A 22,958-nucleotide genomic window follows, 5' to 3' on the forward strand; every position below is an offset into this window, starting at 1 on the left:
ATTCCTGGAACAATTTATTTACAAATAAAGGTAAATGAAACATGAAAAGATTTTTTTCTGTCTGGAATAACATTTGTGTGATAGATTAGGATGATTTATTACAAATATATGAATTATTGAGGAAGTTTTTCAATTAAAAAATTTTAAGTGCAAGTATTTAAGGTGGTACTCTGAATGTTGAGTTATTCATATATACACCTTTTTAAAACTCCTCATCAATTATTTTATTCCTGAATTTTTAAACTGCATTTATTTGAAGAAAATAAAGGTAAAGGTACAATTTATTTATACTTAGAATTTGGAAAGGAAATTGGTTTTCAAACACATTAAAGAATACTTAAAATTCTACATGTACTCAATAATATCATACTTTACTAGGGGTCTTTGTTTGATAATAAGTTATCAAACAAAGGACATATAAATTGGTAAAATTATTTGATTTCAAGAAAATTTTAAAAATTAAAATAGGAAAATTTGATATTAATGATTTTGATGCTGCCTTTTTGTTTAGTGTCTACAAATATAATCAATCTATTGACAATACACTTTTTATAGTCATTTTTATTTAATGAATTAATCAAGAAATATAATTTGTAAAGGATTTATTTTATTTTAAAAAGGTATCTGTTGAAACTAACTAAAAGTAAATTCAGTATTTTCTTAATTTATATACATTAATGAATAGGTTTATGCTAATTTTGAATATATTTACCATTTTGCCCTTGGTAAAAATATAAGACCATAATTAGTGAATTTGAAAAAATGAAGTTTTGGTTGATTATTCTAAAAAGTGTTAAATTCCATGAGGTCAAGCAATTTTGCAGTTTCATCTTATAATTCTCAATCAGGGATAAGTTTACTGAAAAGAAATATTATAGAATATGGAATGCAATGATTTTTGTTCATTTAATGGGAGAGGGAAATGGAGGTGGACAATTCTTAAATCTTTATGTTAATTTTAAAAAATAGTGGAGGTAGTCGGTTATTCTCTTCAAAATATCCTAAATGCTGTTGATGACAAATAATAAGCTTTTGAAATCCACAACTATGAATTTTAGTTTTACTCTTAAAATAGCTATATAAACCGTTACCTTTCCTGGACCTAAAAGAAACTACACTATAAAGGATAATCATAACGATTAGTAACTTCTTAAAAGATAAGTAGTTATTGTTAAATTATTTATATTTAGAATACATATCCCTGCTCATCCAATCATTTACAAATGGATTATCCGTTTTATGAAATGCAATATCCATCCATAGTTTTGGAGGTCATTCTTTTACAGTATTTTATGCTTGCATTTATTTTTGAATTGTTAGGAAAGAAAGAGGGAGGTCATTTTCTAGTAAATCCCGTAAAGGTGTGTGTTATAAGGCCTAAAAATAGTAGTAGAACGATAAGGTGCTCTATATATTTGTATTCCCTATTGAATAGAACAATAGGGAATTTTTTTTTTTTTTGATAACCGTACCTGGAATATCTTTAAAAAATACGAAATTTCTATCAAACACTTTGTTTGGCTCAAACTGACAAAAATTTAAAAAAAATATAATTATATTAAAGGACGCCTGCAAGAAATAACACGCTTTAACTGCTAAAAGACTGCCACAAGAAGACCCAATACCCCAAATTATAAGCCTTCAGCTTCAATAACAAAAAAGTTCTAGGCATTTCAAAATAGCATTTTATGTACAATGGAATTTTTGAAAGATTTCCAATGCTCATAAAAGAAAAAACAATATTAAATTATGTTGCCTAGACATAAAATTATAACCTTATCTTTGTCAGAAACTTAGATTGCCTGTAACTGATTACATTTTTACAATAAAAACACCACATTTCATAGTCAAAATCTATGAAAAAAATTCGATTTAAATTGCATTTTTAAACAAAAATCATAGCGGAAACAAAGGGGTAAACTAATACAAGCTTAGCTGTGATTGGTTGTTAAGCTGATTCAGCCTTCTGATTGGCTACAGTACATTCGGTACAACGCAAGTAAAACTTATTTTTTTTTAATGATTTTGACTATAAAAATGGGTATTTTTATTGTAAAAATATAATTAGTTACTGGAAACCTAAATTTATGACAAAAATAAGCTTATAATTTTGTTTCTAGGCCACGTAGTTTAATTTTAAAGTTTTTAACATGAGCATTGCAATTCTTTCAAAATTTCCATTGTACATAAAATGTCATTTTAAAATGCCTAGAACTTTTTTGTTATAGAAGCTGAAGGCTTCAAATTTGGGGTATTTGGTCTACTTGTGGCAGTCTTTCAGCAGTTAAAGCGTGGTATTTCTTGCAGGCTTCCTTTAATAATGTTTTCTATAGGTACAAGGTAAAGGTTAAGAACAATCTATACCATTAAACAAAGGAAGAAGCCATTCTTTACAGGTTGATTTATTCAAGGTGACAAAAATTAGTTTTATGTTTGTGGAATTTCATGTTTGTTTGCTTTGAAGTAGAAGGTTTCAATGTGCATTGTTTCATTTCAATTTCACTACAGCGAACAACTACCTTCTTATATAGATTGTATATCTGAATGTTTTCAAAATTGTCTGTATGTAACTTGTTGTGTTGGTTTGTTTCACTAAGTCATTTTATTAATGATTTGTTAAAGTTTCATTTTAATGTTCACTGCTCGTACAACCTGTAAAGAATGGCTTCTTCCTTTGTTTAATGGTCTAGATTGTTCTTAACCTTTACCTTAAATTTTTGTCAGTTTGAGCCAAACAAAGCGTTTGATAGAAATTTCGTATTTTTTAAAGATATTCCAGGTACGGTTATCAAAAAAAAAAAAAATAAAAAAAAATTTCCCTAATGTTCTATTCAATAGGGAATACAAATATATAGAGCACCTTATCGTTCTACTACTATTTTTAGGCCTTATAATACACACCTTTAAGGGATTTACTAGAAAATGACCACCCTCTTTTTATCCACTGTTACAAAATAGTTATTTTTCTCTATAATAATTTTCCTTATTCCATAATAAGAATTTATGTTAATTTTAATAAAGATTTACCAAAAATATGTTAAATAACTATTGACAGTGAAGGTTATTTGAATTTTTATCAGTTATCAGAATTAGGTGATATATTTCTGCTTCTATCGCCATTTGATATTTTACTGTGATTTAATTACACTTTGAATTCAACAAAGCATGAAATGATATATAGTCAAAACTCTTTTTATTGTTTTCCTGATTATATAATTTATCTATTTTTATCATTAAATTACTAAATCCTTTTATATAAAGAAGTAATTTTTTTTTGTTTTCGGACCACTGAACCGATTGATATCTATATTTTTTGGGAGCTTTACTTAGGTCCCAGGATGGTTTTAGACTATTTTTTATACTTCTTATTGAGATGGTTTTAGGAAATTTTTGACCCTTTTTCTTCTAGATGATAGGGACGCAGCCACTAGTAGACTAAAAAAGCTTGAATTCTCTGCTGTGAGGTGCAAATTACTCTTGTTTGTGCATAGTCTATTTTGCTCAAATGAATGAATCTGGATTTGCATAGTCTCATAGCCTGTAAAAAGTCTATCATAGATGAATGGCTTAAGTACAATATTATTGAATTTCTACTGAAATAATAAAGTTTTAGGAACAAAAAGAGTATTTAACAAGTTTAGCATCTAAAATAGTTATTTAATAGTTACATACCATTGTCACAAGAAAAAATTATTGGCAGCAATAAATAAAAGAATTCTTTATAATGTAGATTCTCATAGGTCCTTGTAGGGTTTTAACTATTTTGGGGGAATGTACCACTATCCCCCTAAGAGATATCCCCTCTTTTTTGAATCAAAATTTCAAATCACTGTGGGCTACAATTGAATCAAGACAAAAGTAAGTGCCGAGCCCTGGGACCTATGTAGGGTGAAAATAGACATAAATCCTTGATGATTCCAGGTGGAGATAAAATATTTTAGCGGGGTCTTTTGGTTTTTTTTTAATTTAAAGTTCTGAAAAAAAATTGAAAAAAATATGAAAATCTTTAATAAAAAACAAACAAAAAATAATTTTCAATATTTTTTTTTTACTAAAAGATACAAACAACTTATATAAATACTATAAGCTTTAAAAAAATCACAATTTTCAAATTTAGACTTTCAATATAAAGATTTGTAGAAAAAACCTAACAACAAATTCTAACATATTTCTGATCAACATAGCAATAAAACGTCTTTTGCAAAATCTTTATCATCAAAAATAAATAGCACTTACTAAAGACTTTTTTTCATTTAAACTTATACTTTTCACATTAATTAACTTTAAAGATTGATTTTTTCTAAAAGAAAGGTTGCGTGATTTTTTTATTCATAATGAATTGCCTAATTTTGAGATTCAGATAAAAAACCTTACTGCTTTATATCATTGGATACTCTACTAGCAGCGGCTACGCCTCTAGAGGCATATAGGGACCCTTAGGTTGGGGGGGAAGAGGAACCCTCCCTTACAATTACAGTTTTTTTTAATGAAAAAGTTAAAAACATTTATTTTGGAGAGTTAATTCTCTTGGGATAGTGATGGTACCCTTCCCCAAAATAGTTATAAACCTTACCAGGACATATAAGAAGCTACCATGTAAAGGAGAACCATATTGGTTCAGTGGTTAGTGAGATCCCTTGGTGCACAAAGACTCACATAGAACGTGTTACTTTATTATAAAGATACATATATACACAGAAACTCTACAATCAGAGTATGTCTAATTGTTCATCTGTCTGTATAAAAACATTACAGAATATATTTATTTGTTACTAGCGGCTACGCCCCTAGAGGCCTTTAGGGGCACTTGAGAGGGGAAGAAGTGGTTGAATTCTACAACTAAATTTTTATTTTAGACTTAAAAAGAAAAAGTTATTTTTTGTGTGTGAAATGGGGTCCTTTTTTAGGGGTTGATTTCTCCTGGATGGTGGAGGTACCCTCCAAAAATAAGTTATAAACCTTCCAAGAACCAATGAGAAGCTACATATAAAAAAAGAACCATTGATAATTTTTAATTACTATTCAGGGATCTAAAGGGATAAGACAATGACCGCTAAATTGATTTACATTCCCAAATATGATACATGGATAACCCTTCTGTATGTTTCAGTTAATGGTTGAAATGTTGGGCACTTAATTTAATAATCAAACCAAACAAAAATCGCAACAGGTCCCCTAAGTAGTTAAGCCAACGAATAACAAATTCCTATATTAAACTATGGGGACTAGTCTAATAAACAGCCCATTGTCCCATCTCGCTCTGATTAATATATTTTTGTATCACTTGCTATTTTCTTAAGAGCTTCACTAATTATGGATGTTGTCTTTTTCCCTTGTTAAATCCAATTACCTAATTCTGGATATTCTTTGAGGTTGATAATTACAATTATATTTTATTAAATGGAAAAAGAACAATTTAATTATAATTCAAGATAAAAATTATTTTATCACTAGCGGTTTTGCCCCTAGAGGCATCTAGGGGCCCTTGACAAGTGGGGGGAAGTTGACCCCTCCCCTACTTTCAGTTTTAGTATGTAAAAGAAAAAGTTTTTTTTAAATGTTGGGTAGGAACTAATTTTTTCTAAACTCAAAACTTCGTTCTAAGGACCATGAAAAACTTGAAACAAGAAGAACTATATCAGTTAAGCGGTTACAAAGAATCTTCGATACCGACAGACACCCTCACACACACACAAACAGACAGACACAGAAACTGTTACTTTTATATAAGGATTAATAGACACTAAACTACTCCTTAATATGTTGATCCTATTATCAGTCTAAAAGATAGGTCAATAAAGAAGAACCAAATTGGTCCAGCGGTTAGCAAGAACTTTAGGCACAGACAGAAAAAACACACGGACATCCTATCTTTTTTATACAGGGATATAACTTTTAGACGATAGGAAATTTTTTTTCCAGATGATATTTCTCTCCCTGCTTTAAAGCACTATTTATGATACAAAATAGATTGATGTCTGTTTGTCCATCTTTCTGATGCTTAAGAACTGATATGGTTCTTTTTTTACTTTACTATGTAGCTTCTCACTGGTCCTTGGAAGGTTTATAACTTCTTTTAAGAAAGAGAAGAGAAATCGCCCCTTAAAAAAGGATCACAACACACAAAAAAAACTTTTTCTTTTTAAGCCTAAAATAAAAATATAGTTGTTGAATTCAACCCCTTCTTCGCCTCTTAAGTGCCCCTAAAGGCCTCTAAGGGCGTAGCCGCTAAAGCAAAATAAATATGTTCTGTATTGTTTTTATACAGACGGATGAACAAACAAACATACTCTGATTGTAGAGTTTCTGTGTATATATGTATCTTTATAATAAAGTAACAGGTTCTATGTGAGTCTTTGTGAACTATGGTTCTCCTTTACATGGTAGCTTTTCATATGTCCTGGTAAGGTTTATAACTATTTTAGGAAAGGGTACCACCACTATCCCAAGAGAATTAACTCTCCAAAAAAAATGTTTTTGACTTATTCATTAAAAAAACTGTAATTGTAAGGGGGGTTCCACTTCCCCCCCAACCCAAGGGCCTCATATGCCTCTAGAGGCGTAGCCGCTGCTATAAGATTATCCAGTAATATAAAGTAGTAAAGTTTTTTATCTAAATCTCAAAATTAGGCAATTAATTATGAATAAAAAAATCACACAACCTTTCTTTTAGAAAAAATCAATCTTTAAAGTTAAATAATGTGAAAAGCATAAGTTTAAATGAAAAAAAGTCTTTAGTAAGTGCTATTTATTTTTGATGATAAAGATTTTGCAAAAGACGTTTTATTGCTATGTTGATCAGAAATATGTTAGAATTTGTTGTTAGGTTTTTTCTACAAATCTTTATATTGAAAGTCTAAATTTGAAAATTGTGATTTTTTTAAAGCTTATAGTATTTATATAAGTTGTTTGTATCTTTTAGTAAAAAAAAATATTGAAAATTATTTTTTGTTTGTTTTTTATTAAAGATTTTCATATTTTTTTCAATTTTTTTTCAGAACTTTAAATTGAAAAAAAACCAAAAGACCCCGCTAAAATATTTTGTCTCCACCTGAAATCATCAAGGATTTATGTCTATTTTCACCCTACATAGGTCCCAGGGCTCGGCACTTACTTTTGTCTTGATTCAATTGTAGCCCACAGTGAAATGGGTAGGTAGTCAACTTACCCTCCACACCACCATTAGTGCCCCTAGAGGCCCTTTAGGGGGCGTAGTCGCTAGTTACTAATATACTATTAAATAGGAAATACTAATGGGATTACTAATTTTAGATTCAGATGCACTTTGTTGGAAGTATCCCTTTAATTGTTTTTTGTCCTAGGATCAATATTCATTGCTAGTAATGACAGTACAACAGTTTTTAGTCTGGGGACATATATTGGATTTGATAATGATGGACCAGACATTTTTTATAGACTTTGCTACTTTTTCAAAAGTACACATACTCCATAAATGCATTTTTTACAAGATTCGTTTGTGGTTATAATTGTTGGGTATGTTTATTATTTTAATTTATTTAAGAATTTGTAACCATTACATTTTCCATCCGGACTTCCTTCAAATACAATCTGCATGTTTTTAGATTTTTTCTTGACTTATATTCTTTGTTATAGGTAAGTACAAATGGATGAACATTGTTAATAAGTTCTCTGGAGTGATGTGACCATAATTTTTATATCCAATATGAATGCACTGGACAATGTCCATGGTAAAGTGTGTATACATGCAAAAATCTGTGCATAAAGTCTGCCTTTATTCTCAGGTCTAGTCTCAGCCATTAAGGGGGGGGGGGGTTAGGACAATGGAGAATAGAAAATTGTTTAGGATTTTTGTTCTTCTGAAATTGTAACAATGTCAGGTCTATACAAGAGAACAACTGGTAAAAAGTACCTAAAATGTTTTGATCATGAGGCGGACAAAAACCAAAAAGGACAAAGGTAATTTGTCGCCCCTTAAACTGAAAAAAATACATTAAACCAAGAAAAAACAAACAAGAGATACTAGCTTAATTGAGAAAGCTAGTTTAATGAAATTCATTTTCGTTTCTTAGCTAATGGGTCCTTCCTTTTTGGGGAGGTAGTTGTCTGAAATGTACATCTAAACTTTTATACATTTATCAATTTGTTACTCCTCGTTAATGAGAGTATTTTTGTCATGTTTTGCTATTTTTAAAACTGAATTTAGTTTTACAAGAACGTCTAAATCCATTGACAACTTATCTGCAAAAATTATTGGAATATGTGGCGAAAATGCTGAGAATCTATTGTCTGCATTGGTACCTAGTAAAGATAAAAACAATCGGAAGGATGTCCAATAATAGCGAAGCTTTAAAACATATTTTTTAAAATATTTATTTAGGCCCTTAGGGGCACTTGTAGAAAGGGAGGTTGGTGGTTGAACATCTCCTTTTAATTTTGAAAATTAAAAGGAGAATGTCAGTGTTTAGGGGCAATTTATCTTGGCAGGGTGGTGGTACCCTCCTCAAAAGAGTTATAATCCTTCCCCGGACCTATGGAAAACTTCACTGTAAAGTACCACTTCGGTACAGCGGTAAGCGAGACCCTTTGGTATACACAGACAGATAGACACACATCCTGTTACTTTTATATAGGGATGTTTAAATAAGAAAACAAATGGAATTTAGTCTAAAGGACTTTCTCAATCACTTTAAATCACCTTTTCTCTATAGCCAATTCTACAAGTTAATACATAATAATTACAAGAAACTATTGACTTAATTTTATTTATTTTTAACAAGATTTTATTTGTCCTAGACCTTGCAGAAATGTAAGACTTATAGAGTAGGTGGTCCACTCAAAAAATATCTTTTTATTGGCTTTTTCTTCCTTATTAAGAAATGTATTTGTTTATACATAGTAAGACAATATAAACAAGGATGACATCATCCATAAAAGCAAAGCTCTGGAACGGTAGGACCAACGAACATCAACACTTGTAAAGTGTCAGAACAAAATAAGCAGAATATAAATGTATGAGTCCAAACAAAATTGTAATTAGATACTGGATATTGTTTAAGGACAAACTTACATTTTTAAGACTTGATTATAAAGATGCTTGCTTATAACATTATACCTTGGTATAATAGGAATATTTATTCCAAAAATAAGATGAAAATGATGAATAAAACACATAACAAATTGTTGTTAAAAAGGTTAAAAATCTACATGTAAATGTACAAGTAAATCGTACCTAACTAAGTTTGAAATCAATTCTAACATGTCTAAATTAAAGAAAAAAGCTAACAATTACGGACAGACCAACCTAACCTAATTATAGGTAAGCTTCACTTTTAGGTTTTAATAATTCAAATAACATTGAAAACGCATTGGTAGTTTTTATTCTATATGCTCAAAAATATAGTACATTTATTTGATTATAATCTGTTAAACACTATTTTGTACTTAAAATACTTGTCTGTCCGGTTTAAATATTTATTTTTCATTCATTTTGTTATCACAAAGGCTGGAAACATTAAAATATTTCTGTGAAAATTCTTATTTTTACGCCAAATATCGATCTGTTGTTTTTACTTTAGACATTAGGAATAGGTTGGTACAAATTAGATTTAGTTTGTAAGAATGGTTTAGATTTCAAGAATATGGCGAATAGTTTGATTTTAACTTTATATTATAAAGGCATTTTTCAATTTTATTAATATTTTTGGCGATTTTACCAATATTATATCAGGACCATGGACGGACTTTTTAAAACAACTTTAAATAGATAGAAAGGGATAAGTAAGGAATAGTGCCGCACAGTGTTTTACACCCCCCCCCCCCTCCCCCCGCTGGGACTATCAGTTTTTTTCTTCTTCAAAAACTATGAACATGGGGGGTGGGGGAGATTATTTGTCAAGAAATAGTTTCTCATATTTTCTGATATGAATACTGAACATCTCTACAACTAAATTTTTTTGGTGTCTTTCACAAGGGTTGTTGCTTTTCGGCTAAAGATATTAAATTTTGGGATAATGGAATAAGATCTTCTTGATATGATTTCCCTGTTAAATCTATTCCATAATTTAAATTGTCCGTCTGCATTTACTTAATAACATTTCTGTGCATCTAATGGCTTTGAATCTTAGTTTATTTCTATTTTAAACTTTAATTCTAGATATAACTTGAAAAATTCAAATGATATAAATATTTAATTTGAGTTTACTTAATAATTTAACTTTGCATGTTATTCAATGACGGTTTTAGGGAAAAAAAGAAGGATGAACACATCTATAAAGTTCTAATCAAAATTGTGTATAAATGTGATCAAAAAATTACTTAAATACAGGATACAGTGTATGGACAATACATATATTTTTGGGACTTGATTAAAAAAACTATTCCACCTTAATTTTAATTCAATTTTATTTTAATTTTTGTTGTTAAGTAAATGCATTATTTTTTTTGATAATTTCCGATTAATGGGTAAAATATTGGTTGCAGTTCTAGAGAAAATAATTAAATTTTTATTGAATAAAACCAAACACAGCTTCAATCAATGACACCTAGTTTAGTTACTGCAAAAATAACTTATTATATCAGATAAAAACCTGACATTAATACTATGTAATTTTGATGCAATACTTTTAATAAATGTTCTTTTTGTATCATTAGGAATCATAAGGATTAAATTTGGTACAACCTACTTTTCAAAATCTTAATTCTATTGATGTGATCTATAATTAAAAATGAACTACTAAATACAAGCACAATTGATTAATGTCAAATACTTTACTGGGGTTTAAAAATCCATAATTTTTCCAAAACAACATATCTTTTATAAACTTTTTTTAAATATGAATTTCTCTTAAAAATTGAATACTTTTTATAGGCCTATAACCGGCAAAATTCGCCTAATCCTTACTCTAATGTTACAAGATAATATATATTGCTGAAGCCTGTAATTAGTTATAAATTAACCTTAAAAATTATTCTAAAAATTAAGATATGTACATGTTACAATTAAGAATGCACAAGTATACTGTGTTAAAAGCTTTGGTTAGATCAAAAGGCACTAAACCGGCACAAATGCACTAACAAACTGACTGCTACAAACCTCTCTCCCATGGAAATATGGATTTCAATGCCGCAAAATTTCACCCATGGTTTTTCTCTTTCTTATTCTCCCTCTCTCTCTTTTCTATCTCTCTCTCTTTCTCCCTCTTTCTCTCTCTCTCTCTCTTTGTCGCTTGGTGTCCTTCATATGAAACAAAAAAAATAACTTTTATGCTTTAATGTTTGGACTCTGTTTGTCAGGTTTCTTTAAATCACGAATAAATTTCCGAAGCTATCTCATAAAGCTGAAAAGCAAATCATATTTCATCCCATTTTATTCAAAGAAGTAGGTTTAAATTGCCCATGGGAACTTTAAAGTCTCATTTGGAAGTTGAAAAAAAATACATTTCCCTATTACAGAAATCAAATTTCCCACTTGCGAAATGGAAGAACGACCAAATAAGTTTCAGAAAAGATACTGATTCTTTACAAGAATCTACAAAAAAAATACAAGCCATTTATATTGAACAGCAACTTAGATATTTATCTTATTTTCTCCTAACCTTTTTATTACAGACAGAATAAAAGCAATTCATTTCCAACCATAAAGTAGATTTCTACTAAAAATATGACATAAAACTTCCTTTTTCACATAAATACCTTTTTTCTGCTTAACCTTCCCTCTTTTATTTCTCTCTCAGTGTTATATTTGCTTCAGTGTCTAGTGTTTACCCTTTTTCTGTCTTGCTATAGTAACCATTCACCAGTGCTTTCTATTTGGCAGGTGCTGGCTAAATTGGTGACCGTTATTTTTACATATTGGACCATTTTTGACAGTTTGCATTTTAATGAAACAAGAACATTCACTTGTTTTCATTGTTGGTTATAAATGTTTACTCTATAACTTACTTTGTCAGTCAGTCCTACACTGTCAGGAGGTGGCTAAATAAGTGACCTTTATTGGTTAATTTTTGTCAATTTTCATTCTTATTGAAACAAGAACATTCACTTGCTTTACAATTTTAGGTGGTGGCTAAAAAAACGACCTTCATTTTTACATTTTGGACCATTTAGTTATTTATCTTCTTATTGGAACAAGAAAATTCACTTGCTATACATTATCAGGTGGTGGCTAAATGAATGACCATTATATGTTATTTTTAGCGCATTTTTCTTTCAGTAACAATAACATTTGTAACTTTAAGAGCCCGTCATCTCTTAAGGGGAAAAGAAACTTTGTACCCTTAACTGTTTAAACATTTTTGTATATACATATTTGTATGCATATATTTATGCACACATTTTGTGTGTGCTTTGCGTACAAAGAATGGTGTACAAAGTAAAACTAATACTTTATAGTTATACTAGCGGATGCGCCCCTAGCATCTAGGGGCTCTATATTTGAAGGGCAGAAAAATAGCCTAAAACCATACCTAGCCTTAAACCATCTCAGAGCCTATAAGAGTCTCCACTGTAAAGAAGAACCATATCGGTTCAGCGGTTATGAGATCCTTCGCTACAGACAAAAAAAAGCTTATTACTTTATATTATAGGATTGTGTCACAATTGTAATCTGCTTTGATATCTTATTGCAAGAGCCAAAAAAATTAAAACTTGAATAAAATAGTGACACTAATTTTGTCTGTTAGAATTTAAAGTGGCATAGCTTTGAGTATTTTTGTTTAATACCTCTAAAACATTTATTAGGTAGAATATTTTTTAAACAAAAAACTGATAAACAAGTTTAGAAAGGGAATAATTTTGTCCATTAAAAGCGCAACAAAGAGAATTACAGATTTTTGTAACTATCTGATAAAAAAAAGCAAACACTAAACTTGAGAAGTGATTTTTACAACTTTTGTCAAATTAATGTTGGCATAATTTGCAGTTACCTTAAAGAGAATACAACTATGATTATTTTGTGGCAATTTTGTTTACATTTCCCCCTTCAAATCCATTTAGGAAATTAGTTTGGATTTAATTACCACATCCTTTTTAGTAGCGAAGCTACTCTATAATTTACTTTGTCCGTCCGTCAGTCCGTAACGCTATGGGGGAAATGGGATTTACTCAGCCCCTATAAAAGATAGAATGCTGAAATTTTTTGACAACATTCCCACCATTAAGAAGCACAATTAACTATAAAACATCATTGGCGGTCGGACCGATTTTTAGCAGGTTTTAGGCTATTTTTATATTTTTCACATTTTTCTCCATATCTCCAGTGTTTATGGTCCGATTTTCAAAATTTTTTCAGTTACAGATATCAAAATTAAATTTCCCGTCGTTTAAAGACAGAACCATGAAGGCCAGACTGCCTTTTTAGCAGGTTATAGGCTATTTTTATATTTTTCACATTTTTCTCCATATCTTCAGTGTTTATGGTCCGATTTTCAAATTTTTTTTTCAGTTATAGATATCAAATTAAATTTCCCGTCTTTTAAAGAAAACAACCATGATGGCCGGACTGCCTTTTTGGCAGGTTTTAGGCTTTTTTTATTATATATTTTACACTTTTTTCCATATCTTCAGTATATATGGTCCGATTTTCCCAATTTTTTAATTTAAGGATTTAAAAATTATTTTTTTTGTCGTTTTAAGTAAACAACCATGGCGGCCAGACTGCCTTTTATCAGGTTTTTGGCTATTTTTATGTTTTACATATTTCCCCATTGATGTCTTTGTCTTTTTTGATCCAATTTTCAAACTTTTACGGGATATCAGTATCTAAAACGACCAAGCTAATATTGCTTGATTCACTTCTACAAGAGACAAAATGAATTGAAAATGATTGCTAAAATCGAAATATATCTTCATGTCTTAGAATAGTGTAATTTTTTTAAAAATAGGTTGAAAAACATAATAACTTTAAAATAAAATAATTTTTCCCATTGTTATTAGCATCTTTAATATAATTTACTTTGACCATTGTCATCATACAAAATAAAACAAGGTTTCATGTTTATTTTATCCAATAAATCTATTCTTGATTTTAGTAAAATCCTTTTAAATCTACCTGTACGTATTCCCATCTACGATTTTTTGTGCTTCGCTACTTATGGATGTTGTCATCCTTGTTAATTAAATACTTCGCAAGTTTTCACTGGTTATTATTTATATCCTTGTTTGTCTGTTTGTCTGCCTGTAAGAAACGAAGTATCTCGCTAACCACTGAACCGATATGGTTCTCCTTTACAGTAAAGCTTCTCTTAGCTCCAGAGAAGATTTATAACTAATTAGGCGGAGGTTACCACCCCCCTCCCAAGAGAAATCACCCCTATTTTTCCTTTCCAACCGGACTTCAACAAAATTTCAGCAGTATATCTTTGATAACAACTGAGAAAAACACATATTTCCTATGATTTATTTGAGAGAATTAGACAGACTAAATGAGATATAAAAGTCATAATCTAGCCGAGTAAACCATTGTTATTCTCATATATCTAACTAATGGCTTCGCCCCTAGCCTCTTGGGGCTTTGCCCCAAGAGATTTTATCAAACTAATTTTTCGTGTTTTAGATTTAAAAAAAAATAAAAAATATTTTTTTTTTTTGGGGGGGGGGGTATTTTTCATTTTTTGGGGGTGTTTGTCACCCTCCAAAATCCTTCGCTACAAACAAACAGACAGACAGACAAACATCGTTCTACTTTGTATTATAGATGTCCGATATAGTTTCACTTTTATAGGGAATTTCTACTAAAAAAGTCATCCGTTATTGCTAATTAGCATTCTAATGGACGACAGGGTGAACATTTTGAATTATAGAGTTGCTTTGCTACCAAAACTAGGAAGGGTAAAGGAAAAACTCGAGAGACACAGACAATGGGCTGTTTATTACACTAGTCCCCAAAGTTTTATAATTACGTTTTCTTATTCGTTGGCTTATCAACTTTGGGACTTTAATGAATTTTGATTGATTAATTTATTAAGTTGATTAAACGTTTCCACCACTAGTTTTAATCTACGAAAGGGGTAATTTTGTTTATCATTATTGGGGATGTGCATCATTTTATCGGCAATTGTCATATCAATTTAGATCTCTGAGATATTGAGGTAGATAATTCTAAATACACCCTGCTATTACAATAAAGTTTTAATTATGATTTTTATTACAGACTGCTTGGAGCATTAAACCATGGATGGTAAATACAACACAAGATCCCCAGGTAAAGATTATTTTTAAGTGATGAAGTGGTACTTTCACACACATTGCCAGTTGAGCACTGACAACCCTGCCCCCCTATATTTTAAAACAAATAGAAGAAAAGGTGGGGAGTAGTTTTTTCATATGATTTGCTGAGCTGCGTATTCCATGCGGAGAGCCCTAGCCCTGCGGTGCCTCTATCTCCCTCCGGGGATACCCAGTACTCTATATGACCTAAACTAAAGTAATAAACAAACAAACGAAAGGGGGCACCGTAGCTCTGTGGTAACGCACTGAGTTACGGTGATGAGAATTCGAGTTCAAACCCACTCGTGTTGCAATCATAACATGTTGTCTCAAATTCTCTAATGTGGATTCACGCAGCCTCCCCCAGTTGCGTTGGAAGGGAGATTGTTAGGTAGTTTGGAAGCCTAATAATCATGTGTATAATAGCAACACATTCCTTAATTCCAGGCTCCTCTGAGGAGAGTGTCATTCATTACGGTGACTTAATCTGGAACACCTGCCATACTCAAAAATCGGCGAGGGTGAGGTAATAACGAGGAGCTCTCATGAGACAGCGTGTCAAGTCATACTTGAACGTGGAGCTTGAGCTGGCCCTGGTGGCTATACAAAAGTGTCTCAACATACTCCAGGAGTCTTAGATCAAAACTCTAAGAAACTATGGCTAATCAAAAAAAAATACTTCCCCCCCCCCCCCCATCAATTCATTTCAAAAGAGAGTGGGTGGTTTAGGTTATCAGTGCTAAACAAGGTACTTTGTGTGAATGTAACGAATTAATTAGATAATCTAAACTTTCATTTATATGACTTTTTGCTTGTCTCAATTTGTTTCTTTGGGATACAGTGAAAGTTATTCAGTATTAACAATAAGGGGGGGGGAAGTTTGTACACTTATAGGAAATAAAAATTCAGTACCAAAGTTTGGGAGGGTCGTATGGGCTTGTTTTTAAAGTTATCAACCTAATTCTTTTTGTAGGCTCTCTTATATGACTTGATATACACGGAAAACTTTGAAAATTGAATTTTGGGACTTTCCCTCTAGGGGCTAGTGGGGCAAAAGACCCCCCGAAACACTAAAATTTTAAGTTATGAGCTTATTTTTAAAGATATCGAGCTAATTTTTTAAATGGAACCTTTTATTACATAGATGAGTTGATTAGCCACCCCATATTTCATTTTTGCACTTTACTTCTAGGGGCTTTTGGAGTAAAACAACCCCCCCAAATACAAAATTTATAAGTTTTGAGCTTACATGCCCCTAGAGGTAAGGTGCAAAAATGAAATATGGGATGGCTAATCAACTCATTTATGCAATAAAAGCTTCCATTTAAAAAATCAGCTCGATATCTTTAAAAATAAGCTCATAACTTAAAATTTTAGTGTTTTGGGGGGTCTTTTGCACCACTAGCCCCTAGAGGGAAAGTCCCAAAATTCAATTTTCAGAGTTTTCCGTGTATATCAAGTCATATAAGAGAGCCTACAAAAAGAATTAGGTTGATAACTTTAAAAACAAGCCCATACGACCCTCCCAAACTTTGGTACTGAATTTTTATTTCCTATAAGTGTACAAACTTCCCCCCCCCCTTATGTTAACAAGGTGATATTTAATTTGATAGTTTTATATTTTGAACATGATCATAGATTTAATATTAATATTGTTTTTGTTTATCTGTTTTAAACCTGTTTTGTTCTAATGTTTTTCTTTTTACTGTTAGTTTGTTATGCTTTGTTATATGAATATTTATGTATTTTTGTATGGTGATGATGTTTACTTTAAGCTTTTGTTTAAAGGAAATATGAATAATTTTACTAAAACTGAAGGGATAAAATCCATTAGAGATAGAAGGCTGTAATTTTTGAAGATTTCCCTTACCAATGAGTATCTACTCTACAAGTCACTTAAATTGTAGGTCTGTCGGTAATTCTCTGAGGGATAGGGACAAGGAATGATATAAAGTTGTTATTATTGCTCATCAATAAACCTCTGACTATCAACCATTTATTTGACCGTAGGTCTGTTCTTAATATTACAAAAAAATTATTGATGGACAAACAAACAAAGTAATAAATAGAGCAAATTTTTTGTGGCCATTAAATAAAGGAGAGAGAGGAAGAGTTGAAAGGGGAAAGATTTTATGAATATTTGAAAGTCACGAAACCTTTACATATGAATTTACACAAATGGCTTTTGTAGCATGACGGACCAATTAAGTAAGTTTTATACTAAATACAGCATTCTATCTCAAATAGCATCCAACAAATAACATTTCCCAAATAGCTTTACGGAATGACGGACAGACAGGCAAAGTGAATTATAGTGTAGCTTCGCTACTATAAAACTTATTATTTTATCTTTAACAAATATATGCTTTTCACGGTTTTACATAAAGAACTACATTTTACATTTTTTAGTAAGACAACAAAATATACAAAATCGTCAAGACTAATACAAGTTAAACAAGGACAATTTTTTCAATCTAAGGACGCTTTTATGGCACATTTTTACTTCTTTTCAAACGCTTAGATATAATTCAGTAGCTTGATTTTATAATAGAAGCTTTATGCTAAATTAATTGACGATTTTGACTGTAAATGATATAAAGGACAAATTATAGAGTAGCTGCGCTACTGTTATAAAGTGGCACCTTTAAAGTTACGTGTCCTTAGCGTATACTTTAATACATACTTACATGCCTTTTCTTCCGTCTTAATAAAAAAAGGGGATGGGGTAAGGGATGTTGTCATGGAGAAGGGGTGCAGTGGGAAAGGCACCATGGCCCAATATCCTTAGGACACGTAAGCGTAGAACTTTAAGGAAAAATTAATTAAACACAACAAAAACATAATTACAATTTTTATTTTACTATGTAAACAGTAATATTTGATTAATATCAGTAGTAAAACGTTTATTTCCACCTTATAATATAATGATTTTTGAATTTTAAAAAACTTATATTTTGTAGATTTTTATTTTGCTTAATAATTATATTGCTAAAACTTTAAGGCTGCTTTTGCGGATTTTCTTAGTTTAATTTTTTAAATAAAATAACAATCTACTAAATAGAAACACCCCAAATCTTGGAAATCTCAGGAAGCAGACAAGATAGAATATAAACAGAGATATGAGGGTTGGAGGACTAAAATTTCTAAGATAATTTTTCCCGTCATAAATTTTGAAAAAAAGTCACAATTTTACAAAATAAGTCATATTCTAACAAGTATCAAAGTAGTTATTTAATTTTTTAAAAGTATTGTTTGTATTATAAAATTGACTTTACAGTAAAGAAAAACAAATTTTGATAAAGGGAAAAAATATTTGGAAAAATGTCTTCAAATTTCCAGCTGTTTATGTTTTTGTTATGTGTTCATTTTCCAGTCTTTTGTCTGCTTCTCAAATATAAATATTTCATTTCCTGTTCAAGTTAATTTAATTTATTCTAATTAACATAAAAATTGTTTATTTTATTAGAAAAATGCTTTCAAGGGCGATGAAAGTTAAAATGCCTTAAATTAAAAGCCATCTATGTATGACTTGCCACTAATTAGCGGAAATTAAGCGAAAAAAGTCATTTAATGATGTTCTGAAATCAAAGACTCATGCAAAGTCAATAAAACATATTCAAACGATGAAACTTGAAGACAAAGATTGTGAAAACAAATAAAATGAAATTATAATAGTCAGAGACATGAAACTCATGTTAAAAATGAAGATTTTAGTGATATTAATTTGTCTTTTTGGATTGACGTCTGCAAATTTTGGCTTCAATTCAAAATCTTTGCCACAAACAAATATTTTTGAACAACGAAGACCTTTGTCAGATCAGTGTTTCTGTAAATTAAAAGGTAAATTATATTTGATTTAAGTTAGGGTGCATGGTACTTCCATAATTCCTAAGGATCGGCATTCTATTCTGTTGGCAAGTTTAAAAATACATAGTGCTGAGTTAAATGCAAAGTTAGGGACAAAATCGATTTTTTGGTGACATAATAATCTTTTTTTTATAGCATAGCTACTGAAAAATTCTTTTCCCTTACATATGTTATTCTTTATCAAGTTTCAGCGCCTTTATATCATATTATTGACAGCTTTGATGCGAACAAAATGACCTGCTCTTTTTTTTTTAAATGATATAATTCAATGTCTATTCAAAGTATTAATATATTTGTCAGATTTAGATTTATTGTTTTTTTTAAGATTTCATATGCTTTTCTTTAAAAATTCTTAGCTCTTTAGGCTAAATTTTACAAAATAATAAACTGAACAATTTAATCGCTTGTTATAATTCATACTGATACTATCAACTTGTTATAGGTCAAATTGACGATTGTTCTTGTGAGGTAGATACAGTTGATAAATTCAACAATAAAGTTATACAACCAAGAATTAATAGCTTGTTACATAAGGAATATTTACGTTATAAGTATTTTTGTTAAATATGTTTTATAAATTTGGATGTGTAGAGATAAGATAATAAGATAAACCAATATTACAAAAAAATATAAAGAAATAATTTTGACCAATTCAAACTTTTTTATTACAAAGTTCATAGATTATATACCTAAATATTCTGAAATGATTTTTTTCACTATTCAATATTTAAAAAAAAAGAATTAAAAACTAAAACAATAAATACTTCATTTTAAAAGTTTTATACTATTCATTAAAAATTTTCAAATGTATTTCTTAAAGTAAATGTTTTTACCTGAATAGGATTTCTTCAAATATTTTCAATATTCACCGAACAAGAAATGTCCTTTCTGGGATCCAAGTTCTGGTAAATGCAAGAGCTCGTATTGCCAGGTAGATAACATTTTATATTGAAATGAGTGCTATTTTGTTGACTAGTGTTATTTTGTTGACTAGTGTTCTCATGTATGGAAACTATATACAATCATATAAAGTACAAATATCTATTTGATTTAATGTAGAATTCTTCTACCTTTCAATTTGTAAGTTTAAGTTTTAAAATGTAGATACGTCTAGAGTAATATATTTTCTCGAATTTAAAAAGATTTTTTGTTTTTGTGTCCAAAGGGGTAGTTTCACGAAATGCATTTGAACTTAATTTAGTGAACCGCATATTTTTTTTTAGTTAATGGGTTAAACCAGAAAGTGTGTTACTTTATTTTATGTTTTATTATTGTTAGGCCACAACTTGGTCAAAAATGCTCACAAATCAGACCTTTTTCGACCAAAGATACTCAAATGGTTCCTTTACAAGCCCAATCAATCAGTTTTAAGATATCTTTATATTTCAAGAAAAATTTATTAAAAAACTAAAAAACAGCAAATTTGGGTGTTACCTTTTAAATGCACAGATACCATAAAATCAATAGAAAAAATACTTATTTTTACTTTTCTGTCATTTTTAAAGTTTGATTCTGTTAAATTGGCTATTCTTGAAGGGATTTATGCATTAAAATATACTGAAACATAATATTGGGCAGAAATTAATGTATTTCAATGAAAGAAAATTTTAAAAATAAGAAATTCGACTTCTATCACTTCAGAGGACAGCTGCCAACCTCCAGTTGACAGGATATAGTTTAATACTTGTTAGCAATAATAATTAGCCCAAAAAGTAAAACAAAAAGTTTTTTAATATGGTAAAAAAATGATAATCTAAATCTTAATTTTGGGGATGATGTTCTGAAGGACGCTTACTGGTGGTGATAATGACCCAGATCGTATCCAAGTACATGAGCATTATGACAACTCATCTATTGAACTATGGTCCAATTTTTGTATTTGTAGCAGCCTCCAATTAAAAGTTGTAACAAGAAATATAACTATCTTTTAAAAACTACTATATTTACCTTATGAATTAGAGAATTAAAAAACCATGATTGTATGTTTTGGGATTTCTCTTGATTGGAGAATGCTACAAATACAAAAATCGGACCATAGTTTAATAGATAAGTTGTCATAATGCTCATGTATTTGGATACCATCTGGGTCATCATCACCAACAGCAAGAGCGTCTTTAAGATCATCATCCCCAAAATTAAGATTTAGATTATCATTTTTTTACCATATTAAAAAAATTTTGTTTTACTTTTTGGGCTAATTATTATTGCTAACAAGTATTTAACTACATCCTGTCAACTGGAGGTTGGCAGCTGTCCTCTGAAGTGATAGAGGTCGAATTTCTTATTTTCCAAAATTTCTTTCTTTGAAATACATTAATTTCTGCCTAATATTATGTTTCAGTATAATCAATGCATAAATCCCTTCAAGAATAGCCAATTTAACAGAATCAAACTTAAAAAATGACAGAAAAGTAAAAATAAGTATTTTTTCTGTTGATTTTATGGTGTCTGTGCATATAAAAGGTAACACCTAAATTTGCTGTTTTTTAGTATTTTCATAAATTTTCCTTGAAATATAAAGATATCTTAAAACTGATTGATTGGGCTTGTAAAGGAACCATTTGAGTATCTTTGGTCGAAAAAGGTCTGATTTGTGAGCATTTTTGACCAAGTTGTTGCCAAAAAATAATAAAACATAAAAAAAGGTAACACACTTTATTTATATAGCATATATTTGAAAGAATTTTAATTTTCTACCACGTAGTTTTAAAAATATCAAGACTTGAAAATCTACGTGGTAGAAAATTAAAATTCTTTCAAATATATGCCATATAAATGTAGTTTAACCCATTAACCAGGAAAATATATGCGGTTCACTAAATTAAGTTCAAATGCCTTTCGTAAAACTACCCCTTTCTTATTTCTTTGCTTATTATATGCTAACTTTCTTCACTTGTTCTTTAGGTTAAGAGTTGTCCCTCTACAGATCTCCCCCCTGGACTGAACGGCCAGATAGTGGAAAACGGACACACGAGGGTGAGTAAATAGTAAACAGATGACATATTATTAATTCTTCATAGTGCTTAATAATTTCATACTATTTTCAAGTATCCCCCCAAAAATATCTGATAAAAAGAAAGAATAAAGCTGCCATATGATCGTATTTTGATTCTTATTAACACAATCTTTATATTAAGGTTGTAGAAAATAAGTACACTGCAGAGGCATCTCATTAAAATAAAAATCAGATTCCGTAGGAATCGAAACCAACCATTACACCTTGTTCACTTAAGTACACGATATGATTATTATTAGGGTATTCTTGTCCTTTTTTGGACTTTTCTTTGGTTTTTTTTTGGATTTTTTGGATTGGACCAAGTGTTATCGCGAAATTTGCCGTTATCCTGTAATTATTGGTGTGGAGATGTCCTTAAAACCCGGACAAAACTCCACTCTATAATGAAAATAATTTGATATAAAGGAAACTGTCTATTTGGAGCTGAAAAGGGATCTCAACGGGAATAGCGACTCCTTATGGAGGTTTTGGTTCCTTAATTGTTCCGAATTCACGCTTGGAGAAGTTGCAACTGATAGTAGGAGGATGTCTGAAATACACAGCAAGATATTGTTTCATTGTTAAGATTATTATTTATTTGCACATATAACATTGTATCGGCTTGGCAAGCGTCAAAGTACACCAGTGGCTCCACAACCCTTAAAGGGTTATGCCAACTATCTGGTACAATGTTGCATGGAATTTTTATTGTAAAATATTGTCTCCATTCAATTTAAACTGGCCTGGTAACTAGGTGGAGATGAAGTTCGGCCAATTCCATGCTAGGTACTTAATAATTGTTATTATGTATATTATTATCTAACCTGCACCAAACACAACAAACCAGATGAATCAAACAAATCAAGCATAGTAACATAATTTATAATATATATCTAATAAAATATGTTGT

At 30.2% G+C, this 22,958-nt stretch overlaps 2 protein-coding genes across 8 annotated transcripts in view; both read left to right on the forward strand.

Moving 5' to 3' along the window:
- The window catches only part of LOC145304637 (ero1-like protein), a 56,655-nt gene that overhangs the window by 23,965 nt on the left and 9,732 nt on the right, over positions 1-22,958 (forward strand). For both annotated transcript variants that reach the window (XR_013874149.1, XM_080146569.1), the window contains exons 2-7: positions 15,131-15,181; positions 18,653-19,026; positions 19,496-19,585; positions 19,893-19,984; positions 21,958-22,029; positions 22,191-22,224. Coding sequence is in view for 1 of the 2 variants with exons in the window: in XM_080146569.1 (XP_080002695.1) it covers positions 18,870-19,026; positions 19,496-19,585; positions 19,893-19,984; positions 21,958-22,029; positions 22,191-22,224 (445 nt within the window). In the remaining variant the exon portion in view is untranslated. The remainder of the gene's footprint in view (positions 1-15,130; positions 15,182-18,652; positions 19,027-19,495; positions 19,586-19,892; positions 19,985-21,957; positions 22,030-22,190; positions 22,225-22,958) is intronic.
- LOC145304636 (uncharacterized) overlaps positions 13,744-22,958 on the forward strand; it is a 71,709-nt gene continuing 62,494 nt past the window's right edge. For all 6 annotated transcript variants that reach the window (XR_013874148.1, XR_013874146.1, XR_013874147.1 and 3 more), the window contains exon 1: positions 13,744-13,782. The gene's annotated coding sequence lies outside the window, so the exon portion shown is untranslated. The remainder of the gene's footprint in view (positions 13,783-22,958) is intronic.

Source organism: Acartia tonsa, chromosome 13, assembly GCF_053477335.1.
Source record: "Acartia tonsa isolate MP-2025a chromosome 13, ASM5347733v1, whole genome shotgun sequence".
NCBI classification, from domain to species: Eukaryota; Metazoa; Arthropoda; class Copepoda; order Calanoida; family Acartiidae; genus Acartia; species Acartia tonsa.